This window comes from Coregonus clupeaformis, chromosome 35, assembly GCF_020615455.1.
Source record: "Coregonus clupeaformis isolate EN_2021a chromosome 35, ASM2061545v1, whole genome shotgun sequence".
Taxonomy (NCBI): domain Eukaryota; kingdom Metazoa; phylum Chordata; class Actinopteri; order Salmoniformes; family Salmonidae; genus Coregonus; species Coregonus clupeaformis.
In genome coordinates this window covers 14,374,524-14,402,515 of record NC_059226.1, presented here as the reverse complement: position 1 = coordinate 14,402,515, position 27,992 = coordinate 14,374,524, and the positions used below count along the sequence as shown (strand labels likewise).

General features: G+C 42.4%; 1 protein-coding gene across 2 annotated transcripts; it reads left to right on the top strand.

The window, feature by feature from the left end:
- The first annotated feature begins 3,058 nt into the window (after positions 1 to 3,058).
- LOC121551456 (globoside alpha-1,3-N-acetylgalactosaminyltransferase 1-like) lies at positions 3,059 to 26,385 on the top strand. Of its 2 annotated transcripts, XM_041864124.1 has the most exons (8): positions 3,193 to 3,274; positions 13,473 to 13,554; positions 18,288 to 18,326; positions 18,485 to 18,520; positions 23,897 to 23,950; positions 24,293 to 24,325; positions 24,538 to 24,672; positions 25,261 to 26,385. In XM_041864124.1, exons 5-8 carry the CDS (start codon positions 23,910 to 23,912, stop codon positions 25,949 to 25,951), a joined length of 900 nt encoding a protein of 299 aa, XP_041720058.1. In that variant the 5' UTR covers positions 3,193 to 3,274; positions 13,473 to 13,554; positions 18,288 to 18,326; positions 18,485 to 18,520; positions 23,897 to 23,909; the 3' UTR covers positions 25,952 to 26,385. The 2 variants fall into 2 exon arrangements, with proteins under 2 accessions (XP_041720057.1, XP_041720058.1); XM_041864123.2 differs by lacking the exon at positions 13,473 to 13,554 and having other exon boundaries at positions 3,059 to 3,274.
- Positions 26,386 to 27,992: the final 1,607 nt, after the last annotated feature.

Below are 27,992 nucleotides of genomic sequence, written 5' to 3'. Positions count from 1 at the left end.
CACTTTTCGCACCAAAGCACATTAATCTCTAGGAGACAGAACGCGTCTCCTTCCTGAGCGGTATGACGGCTACGTGGTCCCATGGTGTTTATACTTGCGTACTATTGTTTGTACAGATGAACGTGGTACCTTCAGGCATTTGGAAATTGCTCCCCAGGATGAACCAGACTTGTGGAAGTCTACATTTATTTTTCTGAGGTCTTGGCTGATTTCTTTTGATTTCCCCATGATGTCAAGCAAAGAGGCACTGAGTTTGAAGGTAGGCCTTGAAATAGATCCACAGGTACACCTCCAATTGACTCAAATGATGTCAATTAGCCTACCAGAATCTTCTAAAGCCATGACATCATTTTCTGGAATTTTCAAAGCTGTTTAAAGGCACCATCAACTTACTGTATGTAAACTTCTGACCCACTGGAATTGTGATACAGTGAATTATAAGTGAAATAATCTGTCTGTAAACAATTGTTGGAAAAATGACTTGTGTCATGCACAAAGTAGATGCCCTAACCGACTTGCCAAAACTATAGCTTGTTAACAAGACATTTGTGGAGTGGTTGAAAAACTAGTTTTAATGACTCCAACCTAAGTGTATGTAAACTTTCGACTTCAACTGTATGTCTTAAAATGTAAACGACAGACAAAGTGGCAGGGACTCAACACCATGCAGATTAACATCCTGCATACAGTGGTATACTTATATTATAGCATGTTCTGAGCAATAGGAAAGGTCACACTTTGTTTGTGTGAGCACATGTGCCATGTGTCTTACGATTTTTGGTTCAACATTTTATAAGCATATTCTCTAATAGACAGGTCAGAGCCAAAATCGCTGAATACCTCTGGCGGGCGGCAAAAAGAACCCACCTCTCTGGAGATAATTTTGTAATTATATAATAAGTGTGCAAAGCTGTCATCAAGGCAAAGGGTGGCTATTCGAAGAATCTCAAATATAAAATATATTTTGATTTGTTTAACAATTTTTTAGTTACTACATGATTTCATATGTGTTATTTCATAGTTTTGATGTCTTCTCTATTATTCTACAATGTAGAAAATTGTAAAAATAAAGAAAAACCCTTGAATGAGTACAGTGGGGGAAAAAACTATTTAGTCAGCCACCAATTGTGCAAGTTCTCCCACTTAAAAAGATGAGAGAGGCCTGTAATTTTCATCATAGGTACACGTCAACTATGACAACCAAAATGAGATTTCTTTTTCCAGAAAATCACATTGTAGGATTTTTTATGAATTTATTTGCAAATTATGGTGGAAAATAAGTATTTGGTCAATAACAAAAGTTTCTCAATACTTTGTTATATACCCTTTGTTGGCAATGACACAGGTCAAACGTTTTCTGTAAGTCTTCACAAGGTTTTCACACACTGTTGCTGGTATTTTGGCCCATTCCTCCTTGCAGATCTCCTCTAGAGCAGTGATGTTTTGGGGCTGTCGCTGGGCAACACAGACTTTCAACTCCCTCCAAAGATTTCCTATGGGGTTGAGATCTGGAGACTGGCTAGGCCACTCCAGGACCTTGAAATGCTTCTTACGAAGCCACTCCTTCGTTGCCCGGGCGGTGTGTTTGGGATCATTGTCATGCTGAAAGACCCAGCCACGTTTCATCTTCAATGCCCTTACTGATGGAAGGAGGTTTTCACTCAAAATCTCACGATACATGGCCCCATTCATGCTTTCCTTTACACAGATCAGTCATCCTGGTCCCTTTGCAGAAAAACAGCCCCAAAGCATGATGTTTCCACCCCCATGCTTCACAGTAGGTATGGTGTTCTTTGGATGCAACTCAGCATTCTTTGTCCTCCAAACACGACGAGTTGAGTTTTTACCAAAAAGTTCTATTTTGGTTTCATCTGACCATATGACATTCTCCCAATCCTCTTCTGGATCATCCAAATGCACTCTAGCAAACTTCAGACGGGCCTGGACATGTACTGGCTTAAGCAGGGGGACACGTCTGGCACTGCAGGATTTGAGTCCCTGGCGGCATAGTGTGTTACTGATGGTAGGCTTTGTTACTTTGGTCCCAGCTCTCTGCAGGTCATTCACTAGGTCCCCCCGTGTGGTTCTGGGATTTTTGCTCACCGTTCTTGTGATCATTTTGACCCCACGGGGTGAGATCTTGCGTGGAGCCCCAGATCGAGGGAGATTATCAGTGGTCTTGTATATCTTCCATTTCCTAATAATTGCTCCCACAGTTGATTTCTTCAAACCAAGCTGCTTACCTATTGCAGATTCAGTCTTCCCAGCCTGTTGCAGGTCTACAATTTTGTTTCTGGTGTCCTTTGACAGCTCTTTGGTATTGGCCATAGTGGAGTTTGGAGTGTGACTGTTTGAGGTTGTGGACAGGTATCTTTTATACTGATAACAAGTTCAAACAGGTGCCATTAATACAGGTAACGAGTGGAGGACAGAGGAGCCTCTTAAAGAAGAAGTTACAGGTCTGTGAGAGCCAGAAATCTTGCTTGTTTGTAGGTGACCAAATACTTATTTTCCACCATAATTTGCTAATAAATTCATTAAAAATCCTACAAAGTGATTTTCTGGATTTTTCTTTCTCAATTTGTCTGTCATAGTTGACGTGTACCTATGATGAAAATTACAGGCCTCTCTCATCTTTTTAAGTGGGAGAACTTGCACAATTGGTGGCTGACTAAATACCTTTTTTCCCCACTGTGTATACAGGGGGGTACCGGTGCAGAGTCAATGTGCGGGGGCACCGGCTAGTTGAGGTAGTTGAAGTAATATGTACATGTGGGTAGAGTTAAAGTCACTATGCATAAAGTCAGTTCCATTGACCTCTTTTCCACATCTATACCACTTCGCTCTGAAGCCTGCAGTGTAGCCGACTCGTCAAACTGGCTATCGGAGGGTCTAATTAGCCCCTACACCCTCCATCATTTTCACTCCCTCAGCTTTGGGACACTTGTGCATATGGTTGAGGCATGCATGAATATGCAAATGAGGGGGTGAGCGGAAGGGGGTGATTTGGCAGTCAGCCGAAGAGGAAGCTCCTCCCTTATAACCGGCTACACAAAATACATACACACACACACACATTTTGCCCGTCACACCAGTTTAAACTGATATCAAACATATTTTACTGGTGATAGATTTATCTACTATCATACTTGTAACCAGTACTAATAGGATCAACTAAATATTTTGGTGACACTATTGGAGGAACAATGCGTTTTACTTCAAATGTCAAGTCATATGTTCTGCTTCTCATTGTTGGAATATTCTTGCTTCTGGGGTATGTAAACCATTTTGACATGACTTCCAGTTTCTTTTTTTTTCTGGGATTAAATTAGGGGCTTTTGTGATATATTTCCATATTAGATTGTAGAAGTGAGATGTAATTGTTTTGATATTTCTTGAATGTAAGTATGTTCTAATCTGTTAAGGGTTGGATGGATTTAAGAAATTAGATTTAACCAAGCGTAAAGGTATAACATACCTCTTGAAAACTGAAATGATAGGTTATGTAAGGAATAATCAACGAGGGGCTATGCGTTCTATGGAAAATCATTAACGACATGGAAGGTGTGTTCTACGGCGCGTTAGCGGAGTGGAACTAACCTTCCACGGAGTTGCATGATTTTCCAGAGAACGCATAGAGCCCCGAGTTGATTATCCCTTTTATACCATGGCTATAATTTAACACATTTGCCGCTCGAAATGTGTTCATTTGCAGGTAGAAATGTGTTCAACATCCACTGAAGTAGGTAGCAAGTTTACTAGATAGCTACAGTACTTTAGCTAACCAAACCATCAGTCCTAGCTTGCTATTATGAAAATGGAATTCAACAATGCCAATAATGTTTTCAATGCGACTTTTGCTTTCAAAAGCAGCTCAAACATAGAACTTGTAAGAATGACCTATAGCCATTGAATTCTACTGTGCTGATATACTGTGCGTTATAAGGAAATAATGCACACTCTAGAATGCCCTTCAAGCCAATCAGAAACAAGTATTCAACAATGCCATAATTTACATTTTAGTCATTTAGCAGACGCTCTTATCCAGAGCGACTTACAGATAGTGAGTGCATACATAATTTTTTTATTTCATACTGGCCCCCCGTGGGAATCGAACCCACAACCCTGGCGTCGCAAACACCATGCTCTACCAACATCCCTGCCGGCCATTCCCTCCCCTAACCTGGGCCAATTGTGCGCCACCCCATGGGTCTCCCAGTCACGGCCGGCTACGACAGAGCCTGGATTCGAACCAGGATCTCTAGTGGCACAGCTAGCACTGCGATGCAGTGCCTTAGACCACTGCGCCACTCGGGAGACAGCAATTGTACACGAGAGGGCGTGCTAAACTACTTTTTTAGCACGTCTGTGCTGCGGTCATAGGTACGAGGCGGAGCCGAGTACTGTAGATCACCACAGCCGTGCTAAAAAAGTTATTTTGCACAACCTTGAGGGTACAATTGCTTTTCTAAAACTGGTTACCAATTAAATAAAAAACGTTATTTTGAAAAATGTATTCATAGGCTACTATTTCATCCCTCAATGAAAATATAAGTCTAGTCCCAACACATCTAGCCAAGCTGGCTGTCAGTTCATTCTATTGGTTAGGTTGCCAGAGATGCGACCCAACTGAGATATTTCTATTTGAATTTGAGACGACAGCAGGTGCAGGCATTTAACTGAAAAATTGACAGATCTCCTCAATTTAAGGTATGGTTTCTCACTTTATGATCTAAATTGATATTGTTTTCATATTTGTGCAAATGGCTGTGTAATTTTACACTTTCTCCCTTTAACAGAAAATGGACACAGTTCAATGGATATGAATCATCAAAGACGTAAGAATATGTTAGGCTATAGCTGCATTGGGCGCAAATGACTGAACTGCTCACTTATTTGTGTGTGTCTGCAGGTATACTGACGAGGAGGCTCACAAAGGTATGTACAATTGGTATTGGTTTGTCTCATAATGTTATGCAGATCACATGTATCATCTACAATTAATTTGAATGAATTGTTTCTCTAAAACCTTATACAACTCAGTCACAGCAGCCATCTTCCTCCTCCCCTGCCTTTTCAATGAAGATCCCAGAGGCCTCTTCATTATGGGCAAGGTACTGTATGTGTATAATAATAATAATAATATGCCATTTAGCAGACGCTTTTATCCAAAGCGACTTACAGTCATGCGTGCATACATTTTTGTGTATGGGTGGTCCCGGGATCGAACCCACTACCTTGGCGTTACAAGCGCCGTGCTCTACCAGCTGAGCTACAGAGGACCACGAAAACCGTTGTCAACCAGGACCGTTGAAAACCGTTGTCAAAAGTGAACCGTTTTTTAATTCATATAATTTTTACACAAACACCAAGATATGAATACTGTCCTGTGCACGTTTTGTTAATCATCTGTATAATTATATATTGTTTGTATTCCCAGACTTCACCCTCCCTACACAACTGATGAACATAACAAGAAACCTGTTCGATTACCACGCATTGCAAAATCATTCTGGCTATGGATAGTCTACAGAGGACATCAACATCAACACGCCAGAGGATATAGCTATTGGACTTGGGGCTGGGAGTGCACCTCATATTTAGATTGTTTTATTCTGCTTTGCCACTACACTCTAAAAAGAAAAGGTTCCTGGAGTATCCATTAGGGATTCTTCAAATTGAAACTGTGGGGGAACCCCTATAAGTTATTTGAAGAACCCTTTAAAAGGGTCCTTCAAACAACTCCTTTTAATGGATCCTCGAAGAACACTTTGAATAACCTTTTGGGGGTCATTTTTTAACTACCCCCCCTCCCCTATTATTATTATTATTATTAATAATACGCATGACAATAAGAACAATAACACAATATTTTAGTTGTCAGCATTTATTATGATTTTAGTGGCAAAGCAGAATTAAAAAATCTAAATATGAGGTACACTCCCAGCAGAGCCCAAGTGTATATCCTCTGGCATGTTGATGTTAATGTGTTGATATTCTCCGTATCCATAGCCAGAATGATTTTGAGTGCATTGTGATCGAACAGGTTTCCTGTTATATTCATCAGAGGTGTAGGGAGGGTGAAGTCTGTGAATCCAAAACATTTTAATTATACAGATGATTAACAAAACAAGCACACAACAGTATTCATACCTTGGCTTTTGTGGTAAATGTGAATGAAAAAAACTGTTTTGATAATGGTTTTCATACACATACCTTGTCCATAATGTAGAGGCCTATGGGATATTCATTGAAGAGGTAAGGGAGGTGGATGGGAAATGTGATCTGCATAACATACCAATACCAATTGACATACCTTTGTACAGTATGCCTCCTCCTTTGTATACCTGCAGACACAAAAGTGAACAGTTCAGTCATCTGCACCCAATACAGCTAGCCTTCAACATATTCTTATAGCCTACATATTTTTACCTCTTTGTTGATTTGATCTCCATTGAATGATCCATTTTCTGTTTTAGAAAGCAATTTTTACATCAGCAGATGTCACAAAGTGCTTATACAGAAACCCAGCCTAAAACCTCAAACAGCAAGCAATACAGATGTAGTCAGCAATAGGGGAGTGATTGCTTCCTAGAAGACCACAAAACATGTACATTTCTAGACATATTTGAAAAGTGAGTCAGGTAAAGCGCTTTCTTTTTTGTCTTAAAGGGGCAATGTTGTATTTTGAGACAGGCTTGAATACGCTAAGTAGCCAATAGGCAGACGGTAGCATAACTTGTCTGATTCTCTGTAATAATGGTATGGGAATAATAATACATTTTATTTTTTAAAGTGGGTTTTGCCTCAAACAACACAAAAACATGTTCAGTCACCTCCTTGTCTGAAGGTCAAGTGGATAAACAGGTTAATGTCAAGCCCTGCATGTTTTTTTCAAAAGACTCATGGAATGTAGACCTACATTAAACACAACACATTGACTGCTACTGTAGGCTGAATGATAGAATAGCTATTTCCATGTTTAAATGCATTTCCTCCATTGCTTTTGATGGTAGGCCACTCTGGTAGGTCTACATTATGATCGAATAGCCACAGTAGCCTACTTGGCCACTGTTCAAACTGTAACTTAAAGCGGGTACAGTCTCAGTGTTCACAGTAAACAAGAGCTGGAAGATGCACATAATTTTCACAACGTTTAAAGTTTGTGCTCAGCAGACCTGAAATTAGCTCAGTGCCTAACTAAATTAGAGGGAACTTTCAATATTTGGTATTTCTCATCTCTTAATTTTTTCTTTGTTAAATATATGATAATACAGTGAGGGAAAAAAGAATTTGATCCCCTGCTGATTTTGTATGTTTGCCCACTGACAAAGAAATGATCAGTCTATAATTTTAATGGTAGGTTTATTTGAACAGGGGAACTTTCAATATTTTGAGGGAACTTTCAATATTTGGTGTTGAAAGATATCAGCCTAAAATGTATTTATCTTCTCTTTCTTTTTTCTTTTTTAAATATATGATAATAGTAGCGTTAACTGTAGCCAATATATTAGGCAACTTCTTCACCTTATGCAGCAATAATATAATTGTATTGATTTTGTGTTGTATGCACATATTATATAATCTTGAAGGGGGTATACATAAGACATTTACTGAATCTACTTAGTTTATGAAACCAGTTTACGACTATATAGTTTATGAAACCACCTTTATGAGTACTGCATTATCATGCACAACAACCTTCATAACACATTTATTCAATATCATTCATAAGTCTTTTTCAAAATAAAAGTCCATTATCATGACATAACTACTTGAAGAGGGAGGGGACTGTTATGTCTGTTGTGATGAGTAACTTATTCATAAGACATAATAATTTTCAAAAAGGGTGTGAGGGTGATATGTGTAAGAATTTTTCAGGTAGGGTTATTTAATGCTGTGACGGTTGTGAATAACCATCCTGTTCTTTCCTTCTCCACCATGTTTTATTTTATGCTATGAAATGCGACACTGTTAAAAAGTTCCTGTAATTTTAAGGTAAACTATAGGCTACTGGTTGCAGTGAAAGTACAGTAAATAACAACAAGTTACAGAATTGTGTGTATTTGTGCCAATAGTCAGTGGAAGTGTTGTAACAGTTTAAATGGTTGAATGTTAGCACCACTTTTAACACTACCAGTTCTGCAATCTTTGTAAGAGCATTTGACAAAGAGCTGCAGGTGCTCAATCTTCAACAACATAATTATAAAACCAGTTAGACTGCTACACAAATTGGCACAAATACAACATATTTTAGACCATGCCCCCAAATATTCTAATGAGTCTCTGCCAGCACATTGCTCCCACCTACATTTCAAAGTGCAGTAATGATTATACCTTACATTGAATATACACTACATGACCAAAAGTATGTGGACACCTGCTCATCGAACATCTTATTGCAAAATCATGGGCATTAGTATGGAGTTGGTTCCCCTTTGCTGCTATAACAGCCTCTACTCTTCTGAGAAGGCTTTACCCTAGATGTTGGAATATTACTGCGGGGACTTCCATTCAGCCACAAGAGCATTAGTGAGGTCGGGCACTGCTGTTGGGCGATTAGGCCTGGCTCGAAGTCGGCATTCCAATTCATCCTAAAGGTGTTCAATGGGGTTGAGGTCAGGGCTCTGTGGCCATGGAAACCCATTTCATGAAGCTCCTGATGAACGGCTTGGGCTGACGTTGCTTCCAGAGGCAGTTTGGAACTCGGTAGTGAGTGTTGCAACTGAGGACAGACAATTTTTACGTGCTATGTGCTTCAGCACCCGGCGGTCCCATTCTGTGAGCTTGTGTGGCCTACCACTTTGCGGCTGAGCCATTGTTGCTCCTAGACGTTACCACTTCACAATAACAGCACATACACTTGACCGGGGCAGCTCTAGCAGAGCAGAAGTTGACGAACTGACTTGTTGGAAAGGTGGCATCCTATGACGGTGCCACGTTGAAAGTCACTGAGCTCTTCAGTAATCTATGGAGATTGCATGGTTGTGTGCTCGATTGTATCCACCTGTCAGCAACGGGTGTGGCTGAAATAACCGAATCCACTAATTTGAAGGGGTGTCCACATACTTTTGTATATATAGTGTATATATAGTGTATGTTGTATGCATGTTTGAAGAAAGAAAAGTATATTTCTAAAAACAATGTTAAACATTAAGACATGACCACTTAAAATTACTAATCAGAACTACTTACACTTGATAAAACATACAACATCTGTTCTCTATAAAATATATATTTGGATTTTCAAACTAGTTTTAATTGGGATGGGTGCTAAAGCGTTTGTATCAAAAGCAATCACTTTTGCATGTGAAAACAGAACTCTGTGTTTTCACCGAAGCCGTGGGCTTTGAACGGGTCACCTAGCTCACGCCGGGAGGCAGCCCGGTTAAAAAAACGAATGCATTCATTTTTCACCCGGTGCAAACTCCTCCCACCGGGCAACCGAAGCCAGAAAATCGAATCCCCTCTATATCTTATGTGAAGTGTGCCAAAAACACGTTGGCACCATGATTTCACATGTGAAATTTCACTTGCACATGATTTCACAAATGTGAAGTATTCCAAAAACACATGGTTCACATGATTTCACATGTGAAATGTCATATTTTTAGTTTTATGGTTTCACATGTTGAAATGTTGCATCCCCATGTTACATTAATTTAGCTACACGGACTATCTGAGTTAACCTTGTATCCTTATTGACCTTTTATTTTTATTTTCTGTATGCACACTCACAGGGCCCTACACACTCAAACAAACACTCAAGCCATCATCTTCTCACTCACACATACAGTGGCTTGCGAAAGTATTCACCCACCTTGGCATTTTTCCTATTTTCTTTCCTTACAACCTGGAATTAAAATTGATTTTTTGGGGGTTTGTATCATTTGATTTACACAACATGCTTACCACTTTGAAGAAAAACAAATATTTTTTCTGGTGAAACAAACAAGAAATAAGACAAAAAAACAGAACTTGAACGTTCACCCCCCCAAAGTCAATACTTTGTAGAGACACCTTTTGCAGCAATTACAGCTGCAAGTCTCTTGGGGTATGTCTCTATAAACTTGGCACATCTAGCCACTGGGATTTTTGCCCATTCTTCAAGACAAAACTGCTCCAGCTCCTTCAAGTTGGATGGGTTCCGCTGGTCTACAGCAATCTTTAAGTCATACCACAGATTCTCAATTGGATTGAGGTCTGGGCTTTGAATAGGCCATTCCAAGACATTTAAATGTTTCCCCTTAAACCACTCGAGTGTGGCTTTAGCAGTAGGCTTAGGGTCATTGTGCTGCTGGAAGGTGAACCTCTGTCCCATTCTCAAGTCTCTGGAAGACTGAAACAGGTTTCCCTCAAGAATTTCCCTGTATTTAGTGCCATCCATCATTCATTCAATTCTGACCAGTTTCCCCACAGCATGATGCTGCCACCACCATGCTTCACTGTGGGGATGGTGTTCTCTAGCGTTGTCCTTGATGGCCAAAAAGCTCAATTTTAGTCTCATCTGACCAGAGCACCTTCTTCCATATGTTTGGGGAGTCTCCCGCATGCCTTTTGGCGAACACCAAACGTGTTTGCTTATTTTTTCCTTAAGCAATGGCTTTTTTCTGGCCACTCTTCCGTAAAACCCAGCTCTGTGGAGTGTACGGCTTAAAGTGGTCCTATGGACAGATTCTCCAATCTCCGCTGTGGAGCTTTGCAGCTCCTTCAGGGTTATCTTTGGTCTCTTTGTTGCCTCTCTGATTAATGCCCTCCTTGCCTGGTCCGTGAGTTTTGGTGGGCGGCCCTCACACACCCACTCACATACAAGCTAATGCCACTCTGTTTATCTTATATCCTGTTGCCTAGTCACCTTACCCCAATACATACAGTCCCTTCAGAAAATATTCAGACACCTTGACTTTTTCCACATTTTGTTACGTTATAGCCTTATTCTAAAATGTATTCAATAAAAAAAAATCCTCAGCAATCTACACACAACACCCCATAATGACAAAGTGAAAACAGGTTTTTATAAATTTTTGCACATTTCTAAAAAAAATAAACAACGTATTAACATAAGTATTTAGACCCTTTTCCATGAGACTCGAAATTGAGCTCAGGTGCATCCTGTTTCCATTGATCATCCTTGAGATGTTTCTACAACTTGATTGGAGGCCTCCTGTGGTAAATTCAATTGATTGGACATGATTTGGAAAGGCACACACCTGTCTATATAAGGTCCCAAAGTTGACAGTGCATGTCAGAGCAAAAACCAAGCCATGAGGTCGAAGGAATTGTCTGTAGAGCGCCGAGACAGGATTTTTGTCGAGGCACAGATCTGGGGAAGGTTACCAAAACATTTCTGCAGCATTGAAAATCCTCAAGAACACAGTGGCCTCCATCATTCTTAAATGGAAGAAGTTTGGAACCACCAAGACTCTTCGTAGAGCTGGCTGCCCGGCCAAACTGAGCAATCGGGGAGAAGGGCCTTGGTCAGGGAGGTGACCAAGAACCCGATGGCCACTCTGACAGAGCTCTAGAGTTCCTCTGTGGAGAGGGGAGAACCTTCCAGAAGAACAACCATCTTTGCAGCACTCCACCAATCAGGCCTTTATGGTAGAGTGGTCAGACGGAAGCCACTCCTCAGTAAAAGGCACATGACAGCCCACTTGGAGTTTGCCAAAAGGCACCTATAGACTCTCAGACCATGAAAAACAAGATCCTCTTGTCTGATGAATACAAGATTGAACTCTTTGGCCTTAATACCAAGTGTCACGTCTGGAGGAAACCTGGCACCATCCCTACGGTGAAGCATGGTGGTGGCAGCATCACACTGTGGGGATGTTTTTCAGCGGCAGGGACTGGGAGACTAGTCAGGATCGAGGCAAAGATGAAGAGGATCGGAGCAAAGTACAGAGAGATCCTTAATGAAAACCTGCTCCAGAGTGCTCAGGACCTCAGACTGGGGCTAAGGTTCACCTTCCAAAAGGACAACGACCCTAAGCACACAGCCAAGACAACGCAGTAGTGGCTTCGGGACAAGTCTCTGAATGTCCTTCAGTGAACCAGCCAGAGCCCGGACTTGAACCTGATCGAATATCTCTGGAGAGACCTGAAAATAGCTGTGCAGCAACGCTCCCCATCCAACCTGACAGAGCTTGAGAGGATCTGCAGAGAAAAATGGGAGAAACTCCCCAAATGCAGGTGTGCCAAGCTTGTAGCGTCATACCCAAGAAGACTCGAGGCTGTAATCTCTGCCAAAGGTGTTTCAACAAAGTACTGAGTAAAGGGTCTGAATACTTATGTAAATGTGATATTTCAGTTTTTTATCTTTTATAAATTAGCAAAATTTGTTTTTGCTTTGTCATTATGGGGTATTGTGTGTAGATTGATGAGGGAAAAAAATATTTAATCCATTTTAGAATAAGGCTGTAACGTAACATAATGTGGAAAAAGTCAAGGGGTCTGAAAACTTTCCGAATGCACTGTAACTGTAGAACCTGTCATAGGTTCTACCTGGAATCAGAGGGTTCTTCATGAGAGGGTTCTAAATGGAACTCAAAAGGGTTCCCCTACAGGGACAAATCAAAGGGTTCTACGTGGCACCCAAAAGGGTTCCCCAATAGGGACAGATGACAGAATCCTGCAACCAGAGGGTTCTTCACCCCTATTTGGTGCCATGTAGTTGAACCTGTGCTTGAAATGTTCTGTAATACTTGACCGAGGGACGTTACAGATGTTGTATGTATGGGGGACACAGGAAGGGTTAGTCATTAAAAATTAATGTCAACACCTATTATTTTACGATGAGTGAGTCCATGTAACTTATTGTGATTTGTTAAGCCAAATTTTACTCCTGAACAAATTTAGGCTTGCCTGAAAAAAGGGGCTAAATATTTATGCAACGACTATATTTTAGTTATCACATTTTTATTCATCTTTAAATATATATATATATACAGTACCAGTCAAAAGTTTGGACACACCTACTCATTGAAGGGTTTTTCTTTTTACTATAATAGTAAATATATAATACTATAATAAATATATATATTCCACTTTGACATTAGAGTATTTTGAATAATTTACTGTCCGCTTGCTGCACTAACTTACTGTGGCTATGCTCACCACAAAGAATGCTTAGCAATTGTCAACTAATGTTAAGCTATCTTGTAATCAGACACAGTAAGTTAATGCCAGCTAGTTGCAAGTAACTAACTAGCAGTTACTGTCTATTATGTTGCTGTGCATTTTACAATAACTTACTGACAGCTGTCAGTTAGGTAAAGTAAAATTCACTGTGGCTTCTGTTGCTGAGTTACAAACCATCTCAACGATCTCATTGCAAACAGACCATGCAAGCCATACAGATCATATCTGATATCACCACTTCCCTCCATATTATTGGCCAACATGCAATCATTGGGAAATCAACTGGACTATCCTACCAACGGGACATTAAAACTGTAATATCTTATGTTTCACAGAGACGTGGTTGACCGACGACAATATATAATATAGAGCTGGCTGGGTTTTCCGTGCATCGGCAGGACAGAGCAGCTACGTCTGGTAAGACGAGGGGCGGGGGTGTGTGTCTATTTGTCAATAACAGCGGGTGCGCAATGTCTAATATTAATGAAGTCTTGAGGTGTTGCTCGCCTGAGGTAGAATACCTCATGATAAGCTGTAGACCACACTATCTACCAAAAAAGTTTTCATCTATATTATTCGTAGCCGTCTATTTACCACCACAAACCGATGCTGGCAACTAAAACCGCACTCAACGAGCTGCAGAAGGCATAAGCAAACAAGAAAATGCTCATCCAGAAGCGGCGCTCCTAGTGGCCGGGGACTTTAATGCAGGCAAACTTAAATTCGTTTTACCTCATTTCTACCAGCATGTCACATGTGCAACCAGAGGGGAAAAAAAGTCTAGACCACCTTTACTCCACACACAGAGACACATACAAAGCTCTCCCTCACCCTCCATTTGGCAAATCTGACCATAATTCTATCCTCCTGATTCCTGCTTACGCGGATGCTACGCTACAAGACTGTTTTGCTAGCACAGACTGGAATATGTTCCAGGATAAATCCAATGGCATTGAGGAGTATACCACCTCAGTCACTGGCATCATCAATAAGTGCATCGAGGATGTCGTCCCCACAGTGACCGTATGTATATATCCCAAGCAGAAGCCATGGATTACAGGCAAAATCCGCACCGAGCTAAAGGCTAGAGCTGCCGCTTTCAAGGAGCGGGACACTAATCCAGACACTTATAAGAAATCCCACTATGCCCTCAGACGAACCATCAAACAGGCAAAGCGTCAATACAGGACTAAGATTGAATCCTACTACACCGGCTTGCAAACTATTGCGGACTACAAAGGGAAACCCAGCCACGAGCTGCCCAGTGACGCAAGCCTACCAGACGAGCTAAATGCCTTTTATGCTCGCTTCAAGGCAGGCAACACTGAAGCATTCATGAGAGCACAAGCTGTTCCGGACGACTGTGTGATCAAGCTCTCCATAGCCGATGTGAGCAAGACCTTTAAACAGGTCAACATTCACAAAGCCGTGGGGCCAGACGGATTACCAGGACGTATACTCAAAGCAGGCGCGGACCAACTGGCAAGTGTCTTCACTGACATTTTCAACCTCTCCCTGACCGAGTCTGTAATACCTACATGTTTCAAACAGACCACTATAGTCCCTGTGCCCAAGAAAGAGAAGGTAACCTGCCTAAATGATTACCGCCCCGTAGCACTCACATCGGTAGCCATGAAGTGCTTTGAAAGGCTGGTCATGGCTCACATCAACACCATCATGCAGGAAACCCTAGACCCAGTCCAAATCACATACCGCGCCAAAAGATCCACAGATGACGCAATCTCAATCGCACTCCACACTGCCCTTTCCCACCTGGACAAAAATAGCACCTATGTGAGAATGCTGTTCATTGACTACAGCTCAGTGTTCAACACCATAGTACCCACAAAGCTCATCACTAAGCTAAGGACCCTGGGACTAAACACCTCCCTCTGCAACTGGATCCTGGACTTCCTGACGGGCTGCCCCCAGGTGGTAAGGGTAGGCAACAACACATCTGCCACGCCGATCCTCAACACTGGGGCCCCTCAGGGGTGCGTGCTTAGTCCCCTCCTGTACTCTCTGTTCACCCACGACTGTTTGGCCAAGCACGACTCCAACACCATCATTAAGTTTGCTGACGACACAACAGTGGTAGGCCTGATCACCGACAACGATGAGCCAACCTATAGGGAGGAGGTCAGAGACTTGGCAGTGTGGTGCCAGGACAACAACCTCTCCCTCAAGGTGAGCAAGACAAAGGAGCTGATCGTGGACTATAGGAAAAGGAGGGCCGAACAGGCCCCCAATAACATCAACGGGGCTGTAGTGGAGCGGGTCGAGAGTTTCAAGTTCATTGGTGTCCACATCACCAACAAACTATCATGGTCCAAACACACCAAGACAGTTGTGAAGAGGGCACGACAACACCTTTTTCCCCTCAGGAGACTGAAAAGATTTGGCATGGGTCCCCAGATCCTCAAAAGGTTATACAGCTGCACCATCGAGAGCATCCTGACCGGTTGCATCACCGCCTGGTATGGCAACTGCATGGCATCTGACCGAAAGGCGCTACAGAGGGTACTGCGTACGGCCCAGTACATCACTGGGGACAAGCTTCCTGCCATCCAGGACCTATACACTAGGCGGTGTCAGAGGAAGGCCCAAAAATGTGTCAAAGACTCCAGTCATAGACTGTTCTCTATGCTACCGCACGGCAAGTGGTACCGGAGCGCCACCCAAACTATTTACATTGACCCCCCCCCCTTTGTTTTTATACTGCTGCTACACACTGTTTATTTTCTATGCATAGTCACTTTACCCCTAACTACATGTACAAATTACCTTGACTAACCTGTACCCCCAAACATTGACTCGGTACCGGTACCCCCTGTATATAGCCTCGTTATTGTTATGTAATTTTCTTGTGTTACTTTTTGATTATATATTTTTTACTTTAGTTTATTTAGTAAATATTTTCTTAACTCTATTTCTTGAACTGCATTGTTGGTTAAGGGCTTGTAAGTAAGCATTTCACGGTAAGATCTACATACTAGGTAGGTACTAACAAGAGCACAGGGAGCCTAACACACGTCACAAACAGGTTCTTAGTTTGGGCTGAGGGGCAACATATTGAATCCCAATTCGCAATTGTTTTTTCTCCTCCACAATAGTCAATGGAAACTGAATGACTGAGGCTTTCTTTTGAGCCTGGTCAAAAAGGAAAACCAAGGTTACACAATGATTTAACAAACAAAACAAACAAATAACTAGGTTCTGTTGCTGGGTTGAGGGAAGGACGAACTAAACAGTCATTTAACTTCTCAAGATTAAATCAAACTATTGAATACATCAACTAGGTATCTTGGGACACTTCCACACCACATACCCCTCTCTGAGTGGTATTGAATAAAGACAATGGCTCTCTGAAACCACATGCCATTATTATTAGTACAGCATTTCTGTTAGTTAAAAGCTAAAAAGTGTCAACCTTAAAAAATGTGTTGCATTATTCAAGTGTGCAACATTATGATTAATATGGTTTAGTTGAAAAGTTCCTGTATACTTTCAATATCTTGCCTACTTTTATATACTACTAGATAGCAGGGGTACTCAACTCTTACACTACGAGGTCCGGAGCATGATGGTTTTCTGTTCTACCTTATAATTAATTGCACACACCTGGTGTCACAGGTCTAAATTAGTCCCTGATTAGAGGGGAACAAAGAAAAAATGCAGTGGGACTATCTTCGAGGTCTAGAGTTGAGTTTGAGGGTACTATGGTATTCACGGTATGTTAATAGCTGCACATAGACATGCAGCATGAATGTGGCTTTGGCAACACCACATCCAAGGTAATGTAAGGATAGTGTCGTGACGTGACTTTCATTATTGTGATGACTATTATTTATCGAATCATTACCTACTATGTTTAATTGTTACTAGATTAAATTAATCATGCAACAATTAACTCATTAGGAATTTAGGGCACCACGGGAAAGGTTGTTTAATTAGTTACTGTTTCCCGAATTAACTCTAAAGATATCTAGATATCTCTTATCATTTAACAGTCATTTATTAATAATTTACCTCATATCAGTCTCATTCTGAAAGTCGTAGACTCTTTATGTCTGCACGAACCTGGGTCTTACTGATCATTCCGTACCACACAAATTGATTTAATTATTAATTTACTAACTAATTAAAATGATAACACAAGATACAAACACATACACGTATAGGTTAGGGATTAGAACTTAATACAATGAAAATGGGTTCCTAGCGGATTAACACAATATGACACTTGTTACAACAGATGGCAAGTTAAAGAGAGAGAGGAAGCGAGAGAGGAAGAGAAGCACTTGGATACATTTGGGAACTACTCTCACAGTATTCCTAATACCTTGCCCCGAACTGCCAGCCCTTTTGGGTAAGAAGTAATGCATGTATTTACGTGTTGAAGGTCTTCGTCGTGTATCTCTGTTGGACCCAGGCCTTCGTGGAAAGGGGTCTTGGGCCTTCTCTTTTGGATGGGCCTTAGATGTAAGGCTCTGATTGTCCGCAAGAGGTCACAATGTCCTTCTTCTTAGTTGTCTGTTTACTTTCACTCGTTCTGGAAGTGGTCTTCTGAGGACGGCTAATCAGCCGTGTCGATGATCCCCTGTGGGGTGATGAGAGCAGTATAGTAGACAATGGTTTGAAGAGAATAACATGATGGTCCCACTTAAATGTTGAAATATATTGTCCCAATGTTCATTGTTGGATGTTGAAGTTTTTGGGAGGCAAAAAGTATCTGAAACAAAGGCATTCCTTTCACCATACTAGAGGGCCAGAGGCGTCAAGATCGTGGGTAAGAGGGTCTGGTTGTTGTCGGCCAATAGCCAAGCCGATGTGAAGCCTTTAATCCTCATTCAGGGAGTCATGACAATAATGTAAAGCCTAATTTACACCCTACATAATACAATAAGATACGCAAATGTGTGCTACCCCGTATTTTGTAACTCCACGAAACTACGTAGGATTGCCATCTTGCGAATGTAATTGCGTCCTTGCATTGTGTACTTGCGTAAGTGTATGAATTATGTTTAAAATAAAAGTAACAAATCAAAATGTCGAAGAAAGGCAGTGCCAGCAACACATTTTGTAAGTGTAAAAATACCCAAAATATTTTCATGACAGACTTGAACTGATTCTCTCCTGCCTCCCCAAAGGTATGTCTACTTCAACTTCTTCTCTGAAAGGCTCAACAGGTAAGATCAAGTTCTGTTAATCTATTACAGCCTAATGACGCTATAATGTGACATGGAACATGAAAGTCACAATATTGTCTGATTCATATTAACAGGGTTTGGTTTGAGGCTTGAATTTAAGGGGGAACGATATTTTATGGTTTCATTGTTTCCAACAGAGATATCCCAATTGATGAGGACCAGAAGAGTACCAGGTTAGTTGAGATAAACTGAGAAATTCCCCCAACACGTCATGGTACTTGGTACTTTAAAGGTAGGATGGTACTTTTAAAGTTAGGATGTTAGGATTTTGGTAGTTTTGTTCTGTCACAATATAATCCATAAAATTGCGGTAAACAGCTCCACACTCAGGCAGAAAACAACTTAATTATATCTCTATTTTAGCAAAATAAGTTGTTTTGTTTTGATCACAAGAAAATCCTAACAGTTCAGTTAAAGAGCGCCATAGACAGGCAGAAAAATCTGAATGTTCTATCATGAAGTGAGAACAATTAGTTTCCCTGGCTGATATGGCTGCTAGGGCGTTCAGAGTTTCATAACATTCATAACGAGGCTCAGTCCTGAAGACCAAGAGCTGAGGGGTTTGTGGGCCCAAGGAAAAAAAGGGCCTTTTCTAAAATCATTTCCTGCAATTCTACGTCATTTTACATAACCGGAGACATTAAAATCATATTTTTTCATATCACACAAATGATCAAAATAACAAGCTACTCTGACAATTACATACTGAGATCAATAAAACGAACGACACATGTCTTAAATGCAACAAATAGCATAGGCCAATGAAAAGAGTGGGTACACAGATCTTAGGCCTACAATATGAAGAGGAAATTATAGTACACCAACTTTCCAGTGGCACTCACCTATTCACACAGATTTTTCTCGCAATTGTATTTTGAAATATTGCCCAAATACCTTCTAGCTGCTGCCTGCTGTTCATTGACAGCCACAACTCAACAATCAGCTGTTTTATATTTGCCGCATTGGCTGCATTGACTGCTACTTAGAAATACTATAACAGTAAATTAATAGATGACATTCACTGATATAAATCTGTCTCCAAAATAATTGCATAGTTTTCACAGACCCACATCTCTGTGTGAAAAGTCGTCCTATGGTCTGTTTTGTCAACAAACTCAGACAAAATTCAAAGAAGTTAAAGATGAAATTGACTGCAATACACTGGAATCAAATATGTTAGCATAACTAGGCTACACAGAACCACGGTGAACCCATTGTAAAAGTATAGGCTTTTAAAAGTAAATACTTTAAAGTACTACTTAACTAGTTTTTTGGGGTATCTGTACTTTGCTATTTATATTTTGGACAACTTTTACTTTTACTTCACTACATTCCTAAAGAAAATAATGTACTTTTTACTCCATACATTTTCCCTGACACACAAAAGTGTTAGTTACATTTTTTATGCTTAACAGGACAGGAAAATTGTCCAATTCATGCACTTATCAAGAGAACATCCATGGTTATCCCTACTGCCTCTGATCTGGAGGACTCACTAAACTCCTGCTCGTCGAACATCTCTTTTCAAAATAATGGGCATTAATATGGAGTTGGTCGCCCCTTTGCTGCTATAACTGCCTCCACTCTTCTGGGAAGGCTTTACCCTAGATGTTGGAACATTGCTGCGGGGACTTGCTTCCATTCAGCCACAAGAGCATTAGGGAGGTTGGGCACTGATGTTGGGCGATTAGGCCTGGCTCGCAGTTGGCATTCCAATTCATCCCAAAGGTGTTTGATGGGGTTGAGGTCAGGGCTCTGTGCAGGCCAGTCAAGTTCTTCCACACCGATCTCGACAAACCATGTCTGTATGGACCTCGCTTTGTGCACGGGGGCATTGTCATGCTGAAACAGGCCTTCCCCAAATTGTTGCTACAAAGTTGGAAGCACAGAATCGTCTAGAATGTCATCTACCGAACCCAGATTCGTCAGTCGGACTGCCAGATGGTGAAGCGTGATTCATCACTCCAGAGAACGCGTTTTCCAATACTCCAGAGTCCAATGGTGGCAAGTTTTACACCACTCAAGCCGATGCTGCTCGGCCATGGAAACCCATTTCATGAAGCTCCCGAGGAACAGGTCTTGTGCTGATGTTGATCCCAGAGGCAGTTTGGAACTCAATAGTGAGTGTTGCAACCGAGGACAGTCGATTTTTACGCGCTTCAGCACTCAGCGGTCCTGTTCTGTGAGCTTGTGTGGCCTACCACTTTGCAGCTGAGCCGTCGTTGCTCCTAGACTTTTCCACTTCACAATAACAGCACTTACAATTGACCGGGCAGCTCTAGCCGGGCAGACATTTTACGAACTGACTTGTTGGAAAGGTGGCATCCTATGACGGTGCCACGTTGCAATTCACTGAGCTCTTCAGTAAGGCCATTCTACTGCCAATGTTTGTCTTTGGAGATTGCATGGCTGTGTACTCGATTTTATACACCTGTCAGCAACGGGTGTGGCTGAAATAGCTGAATCCACTCATTTGAAGGGGTGTCCACATACTTTAGTGTACTGCAGCAGGTAACTTCGATTGTAAACTACATCAAATCACATCCACTGCGCGCACGCCTGTTCGCAAAACTATGTGGAGATATGGGATCAGAGCATGACAATGTTCTATTTCACATTGAGACTTGATGCTTATCGAGGGGGAGTGTTGGAAAGATGTTTCGCATTGAGAAAGGAACTGTTGTCATTCACAATGGACTTGATTGACTTTGTTTAATAAAAATAAAATGTGTCTCCTTGCCTATGTATCAGATATATTTGGGAAACTGAACAAACTGAAATCAAGCATGCAGGGGAAAAACAAAAACGTTCTACAGATGAGTGACCGAATCAACAGGAGACAGGAGATAAGGCTGTGAGACATAGGTTTAATCCTAGACACATGAAAAGTGGGATGTATACGGAGGATACGGGGCAACAGAAGATTCCTTTCCCATCGTCTCAACCCCACGGAAAGGAATTACAACATGGGTAACCGGGAACTACTTGTGGTGAAGATAGCATTGGAGGAGTGGAGGCACTGGTTAGAGGGGGCGATAGATAACATTGTCCGTGAGGCACAGCATTCCTGGGACGGATCTGGATGGATTAGGATGGGGGCGGTAGTGTATTGGTGCTTGAGGTCTAAGAACGCCTGGTCTGCTGCTGGAGACCACGTAAACGGGAACTTGTGAGAGATGAGCGCTGACAGGGGGGGCTGTAGCCCCGGATGAACCGGCGGTAGAAATAGGCGAACCCCAGGAGGCGTTGCAGCTGCACTCTGGAGGTGGGTTGCGGCCAATCCACCACCGCTCTCACCTTTTCAGGATCCATTTGTATGTTGCCTGCAGCTATGACGTATCCAAGGAAGGAGATGGTGGAGCGATGAAATTCGCATTTTCCCGCTTTGACGAACAGCTGGTTCTCCGGGAGAAGCTGGAGGACTTGTCTGACATGGAGGACATGTTCTTGAGCCGAGTGGGAAAACATGAGGTTGTCATCAAAGTAGACGAATACGAACCGGTTCAAGATGTCCCGGAGAAAGTTGTTTTTACCAGGGCCTGGAACACAGCAGGAGCGTTGGTCAGTCCGAACGGCATCACCAGGTATTCGTAGTGCCCACTACCCATGTTAAAGGCGGTCTTCCACTCATCCCCTTCCAGTATCCGTACCAGATGGTAGGCGTTCCGGAGGTCCAACTTGGAGAAGATGGTAGCCTCCTGGAGAAGCTTGAAAGCCGAGGCGATGAGTGGAAGCGGATAACGTTTTTTAATTGTGATGTCATTCAGGCCCCGGTAGTCGATACACGGACGCAGGGTTTTGCCATTCTTCTCCACAAAGAAGAACCCTGCGCCGGCGGGGGAGGCAGAAGGACGGATACCCCCTGCAGCCAGGGAGTCATCAATATACGTCTCCATCGCCTTGGTCTCTGGACCTGACAGTGAATAATGCCGCCCCCGAGGAGGTGTAGTGCCCGGGAGAAGGTTGATGGCGCAGTCATAGGGCCGATGCGGAGGAAGCGAGGTGGCACGAGCCTTGCTGAAAACCTCCCGGAGGTCCTGGTACTCCGCAGGAATGGCAGAGCAGTCCGGGGCTTTTCCCAAGCCCGCAGGAAGACGTCCCGGGTCAGGCAACGCCGACTTCAGGCAATGTGCATGGCAAAACGGGTGCCAACCCAGGATAGAACCAGTAGCCCAGTCGATCAGAGATTGTGCCTCTGGAGCCAGGAAAATCCCAAAACCACGGGTGCATGCGAGGATTCAATGGGCAGGTACTGTATAGACTCACTGGGATTACCTGACACTCTCAGGTTAATGTGAAACGTAGTGTAGGTGACTCTGCCAATATAGCGCCCATCCAACGCTCTGATGTCCATGGGAATGGAGAGGGGTTGTGTGGGGATTCCCAGCTCCGACACCAGGGTAGCGTCCATAAAGCTCTCGTCGGCCCTAGAGTCAATGAGAGATTGGACCAGTCACCCCACAACAGGGTAGCATGGAGAGGGGTATGAGAAATGGAAGATGGGAAACTCCCCGTACGGCTCACCAGCGTACTAGTACCTACTTGATTAGCCTGGTTTTTTAATGGGCAGGTAGATTAAAAATGTCCCATAGCTCCACAAAACATACAGCTCTGGGTGTTTAGTCTGCGTAAGCACTCAGCAGGAGACAATCTAGCCCTGCCCAGTTGCATGGGCTCCGGAGGAGACGACTCAACAGCCCTTGGTGACCTCCGAGAGAACTCGGGCGACATCGGACCCGCTTGGAAAAGCACTTTTGGACCTACTTCCCAGTCTGTTTGATAGTGATCCTGGCTCAGTTAACGTGCCGGTAAGTGAAATCGAACAGCTGTTCTAGCTGTCATATGACCGAATGTTGCAGACAACGCATTCACGGGTCACTATGAAGGAGTTTTGGTTCCTGACTCAAATGGAATACCCTGCCGTCTTCTTCTGAGCATTAAAACTCATGGTACCCTTCGCCAGCTCTTATCTGTGTGAAGCTGGATTCAGTGCTCTCGTCTGCATTAAAACCAAATATCGATCCAGGTTGGATGTGACAGCAGGAATGAGGTGCGTACTGTTGACCACGCCCCCTGACTTTGAGAAGCTCCGACGTGACATGCATCAAGCACACATTAGTCGTGGTGAGATAAGAGACATTATGTCAGACTAATTTGCAATTGAGTGTCATAGCTCCACATTAAAAGCATGTGATGGTGAGTTGAGAAGAAATAATGTTAGAATGTTTTTCAATTGACTGCCATAGTCCCAAATAAAAAGTAAAAATTGGCAGTTAATTACATAATTGTTTTCACATGGGGTCGTGGGCCAAAAAGGTTTGGGAATCCCTGCACTAATAGCCACTATCCCACTACTATTTATAATACAGTCACTACTACACTAGCCTCAAATTGTCTATACTAGCCTCTAACAATTTAAACTTCTAAACTCCTTCCGCTAACATAAAAATACTTCTGGACAGCTGAAGCGAGTCACACAATTTTTCTTCATGAAAAAGTACAGTTTCTAGTTTTTGTTTTATTTTTTCTATGTTCTTCTATTCATACAGCCTGAGTAAGCCCATGTTCAGGAGCAGAGAACGGAACATGATCTCTCCTGAAAAGTGTGTATCTGTATTTTACTCTACCATCATTCACCACAGCAGTATGGTATCATGCTATCACATCAATCCTAACAAAAATCTTCTGAAAAAGCACTGACAATCAATCAAAATAGTGGTCCTTTTATGTCATAGCATTGTACATCAGCGTCATCTTTTATTGCCTTGCATGAATTGTTGATGGGATACTGTATGTGTTTAGTTTATAGCATGGTGGTTGGGGCAGTAGTTCTATTCGTGTATATGTTCTGTAGTAGTACAACTATTACAGGTCTATCTAATACGACCAACATCAGCCCATCTCTTCATTATAATTAAGTAATTAACTACATTTTGTTCTCCCAGGCTATTGTACAAGCAGCCCAGTGTCTTGGTGGGGTAAGCAGCATTTTTATCTTACGTTAAAGACATATTAGCTGACAAACTATACTGTTAGTGTCTGACACATCAGTGTGGGGAAGTGTAGCCTAATATACCACACCTTGAAACAAAGGTCCTTTAATTGCCAGTACAATAGTGAAATATTGAGGTCATATCATGGCTCTGGTCAGTACAACACAGTCAGGCTGGACCTTGTTCTGTTTCTCTAGACGTACTGATGTGGTGGCAGTGACCCCATGGTTGGCGCCCATCGTCTGGGAAGGCACCTTTGACCCTGTGCTCGTCGACAATATATTCAAGCCCATGAACCTCACCATAGCAACCACAGTGTTTGCCGTTGGAAAGTGAGTACAACTTTTGACAAATATTCAAAAGGGAAATTGAACTATCAATACTTTTGCAACACTGCAACTATAAGGACATAAGTACCTGATGTAATAAAATATAATGAGTTCATGATACATGCCTTGGAACACGTGAATAATTGTACTACTTCATGTATTATCTGCTAGACTGTATACTGGTCAGAAAGTGGTATAATGTCTTATGCAAATGATGATGCAGTTAAGGGAATACCTAGTCAGTTGCACAACTGAATGCATTCAACTGAAGTGTGTCTTCCACATTTAACCCAACCCTTCTGAATGAGAGAGGTGCGGGGGCTGCTGCCTTAATGACATCATCGGCGCACAGGGAGCAGTTGTTGTTGGGGGTTAACTGCTTTGCTCAAGGGCAGAACAGCAGATGTTTCCACCTTGGCTCAGTGACCTTTCCGTTACTGGCCCAAAGCTCTTAACCGCTAGGCTACCTGCTGCTCCATCAATTACAGAGGGTTGCTGGCATCAAAATCTCAGCTGCGAACTACTGCCGTTGTGTCCTTGAGCAAGGCACTTATTAATCCTTATGTTATGTATGTTTTTAAATACTGACAGATACGTCAGCTTTCTCCAAGATTTTCTGGAGACAGCGGAGAAGCACTTCATGGTCGGCTTCAACGTGCGCTACTATGTTTTCACTGATCGTCCACACGATGTTCCTTCAGTGAACCTGACTCAGGGGAGACATTTGAGTGTGATCCAGGTCCCAGGTTCAAACCGCTGGCAGGAGATATCAGCCCGAAGGATGGAGATCATCCAGACCACCATCGAACGTCAGATCAGCAGGGAGGCCGACTACATCTTCTGTCTGGACGTGGACAGCAAGTTCCACTCTCGCTGGGGGGCCGAGTCTCTTGGAAGGCTGGTTGCTGTGATACACCCAGGCTACTACGAGCAGACCCGTGACCGCTTCCCGTACGAACGGCGTCCAGCCTCGACGGCCTACATCCCCATGGATGAGGGTGACTACTACTATGGTGGGGCTATGATCGGAGGGTTCGTGGAGGATGTGTACACACTAACAAAGGTATGTCGGAACCGGTTTGAGGTGGATGCGGGGAATTCCATCGAGGCAGCCTGGCAGGAGGAGAGCCACCTCAACAGGTATCTGCTCTACAACAAGCCCAGCAAGGTGTTGTCTCCAGAGTACCTGTGGCAGGACTTCAAGGCCAAAACCAAAGAGGTCAAAGTCATTCGCTTCTCAGGGGTCATTAAAAACTATGCTGAAGTTCGTCCCAATGTATAAAACTAGGAAGTGGATATTCGACCGGCAGAAGAAAAACAGAATTTAGTCATAGCGCTAAAAATTAATTGAGGTTAAGGTTAGGTTTAGGAACGAGGGTTAGGTTAAGTTTAGATATTGTTTGACTGAGGTTAATGTTTGGGTTAAGGTTAGGGAAAGGCATGATAATAATAATTTGGGGGTGCTTATATTTGTCTCCTGTGGGTGTTTCTTGTACAAATGTGTAATGGAAATGTGTTTCTTGCATATCCCAACTCCTCCTGAGACACCCGCAGGGAGTGGGGTCATGGCCAGGGTCACCATTGTTCATTTTTAACTTATAGGAACATGTTTTTTCATTTTCTATCTTATATTTCATTCTGTATTCTGTAGGGGGGGGATAAATAAATATGTCAAAAGATATAACACGATAGTATTAGTATTATTATTATAATAATTATTGTATGTTCATTTCTTGAAATAAATATTTTACCACTTTCCATAATGTTTATGTTGTCAGTACTTCTTATATAACTAAGGTCCAAGGTAATGTTTTGATTTAGAGCTTTACACATTTGTGGGATTCATACTAAAATGTGAAATATGCTACCATACCCTCTGGGGGACGGTTATGGTGCATGAAATACTGCGAAATGAAATGAAACGTGTTGCATAGCCTAATTAAAAACAACAACTTTAGCGAACTAATCATCTGGCAACCACAGCAGGGTACCAGCAGAAGGGGAATGATTCATATTTGACAGATGTAGGACATTGCAACATGAGTCACACTTATCAGAACAGTTTCCTTTTTAAAAGGCAAAATGGAGGATGCACTTCATTGTGTAAAAACATCCTGCCAATGTCAGGGCAAAGGGGTAAATCATTCATTACAATGAGCCCATAGAAAACTGGATGGGGGAAAGGGTTTCAGAATAGCCTGCACAATCACATTGTATTGGGTTACATGTACTGTCCTGAAAGCAAACAGAACTGAAACCAGGTGTGTATCTGCCATATTTGACCAAAAGCAGACAGTTCTGTACTTTTAACCAGGTGAATGAGGAGAGATGACGTAGCCAACAGACGAGTTCATCATTACATGTAATAATAATATTGAGGGAGCCAGCCTAGCACTCAAGCATTTCACTGCACCTTTTATACATTCTGTACACTGTGTGTGAGACAAATACAATTTTATTTGATTGAATTTGATTTAATCTCCCAATGTATTAAATTTATATTTTAAAGCACATAGTTGAGAATGGCATTCAAGTGATTGAATAAAACAATTTATTAATTCTAAGCATCCATATATTCTCTTGTCTAGCACTAAATGCTACAGTATATTTACATTTTACATTTAAGTCATTTAGCAGACGCTCTTATCCAGAGCGACTTACAAATTGGTGCATTCACCCTATAGCCAGTGGGTTAACCACTTTACAATATTTTATTTATTTTATTTTATTTATTTATTTATTTATTTTTTTGGGGGGGGCGGGGGGGTAGAAGGATTACTTCATCCTATCCCAGGTATTCCTTAAAGAGGTGGGGTTTCAAATGTCTCCGGAAGGTGGTGAGTGACTCCGCTGTCCTGGCGTCGTGAGGGAGCTTGTTCCACCATTGGGGTGCCAGAGCAGCGAACAGTTTTGACTGGGCTGAGCGGGAACTATGCTTCCGCAGAGGAAGGGGAGCCAGCAGGCCAGAGGTGGATGAACGCAATGCCCTCGTTTGGGTGTAGGGACTGATCAGAGCCTGAAGGTACGGAGGTGCCGTTCCCCTCACTGCTCCATAGGCAAGCACCATGGTCTTGTAACGGATGCGAGCTTCAACTGGAAGCCAGTGGAGTGTGCGGAGGAGGGGGGTGACGTGAGAGAACTTGGGAAGGTTGAACACCAGACGGGCTGCGGCATTCTGGATGAGTTGTAGGGGTTTAATGGCACAGGCAGGGAGCCCAGCCAACAGCGAGTTGCAGTAATCCAGACGGGAGATGACAAGTGCCTGGATTAGGACCTGTGCCGCTTCCTGTGTAAGGCAGGGTCGTACTCTCCGAATGTTGTAG

What these genes read in the sequence shown, in the direction of transcription:
- LOC121551456 (XM_041864123.2), top strand. Translation starts at nt 3,207, where the DNA reads ATGCGTTTTACTTCAAATGTCAAGTCATATGTTCTGCTTCTCATTGTT. An exon ending in GAGGACCAGAAGAGTACCAG is followed by an intron (nt 18,521 to 23,896) that starts GTTAGTTGAGAT and finishes CTATTCATACAG; the next exon opens with CCTGAGTAAGCCCATGTTCA. An exon ending in AACATGATCTCTCCTGAAAA is followed by an intron (nt 23,951 to 24,292) that starts GTGTGTATCTGT and finishes TTGTTCTCCCAG; the next exon opens with GCTATTGTACAAGCAGCCCA.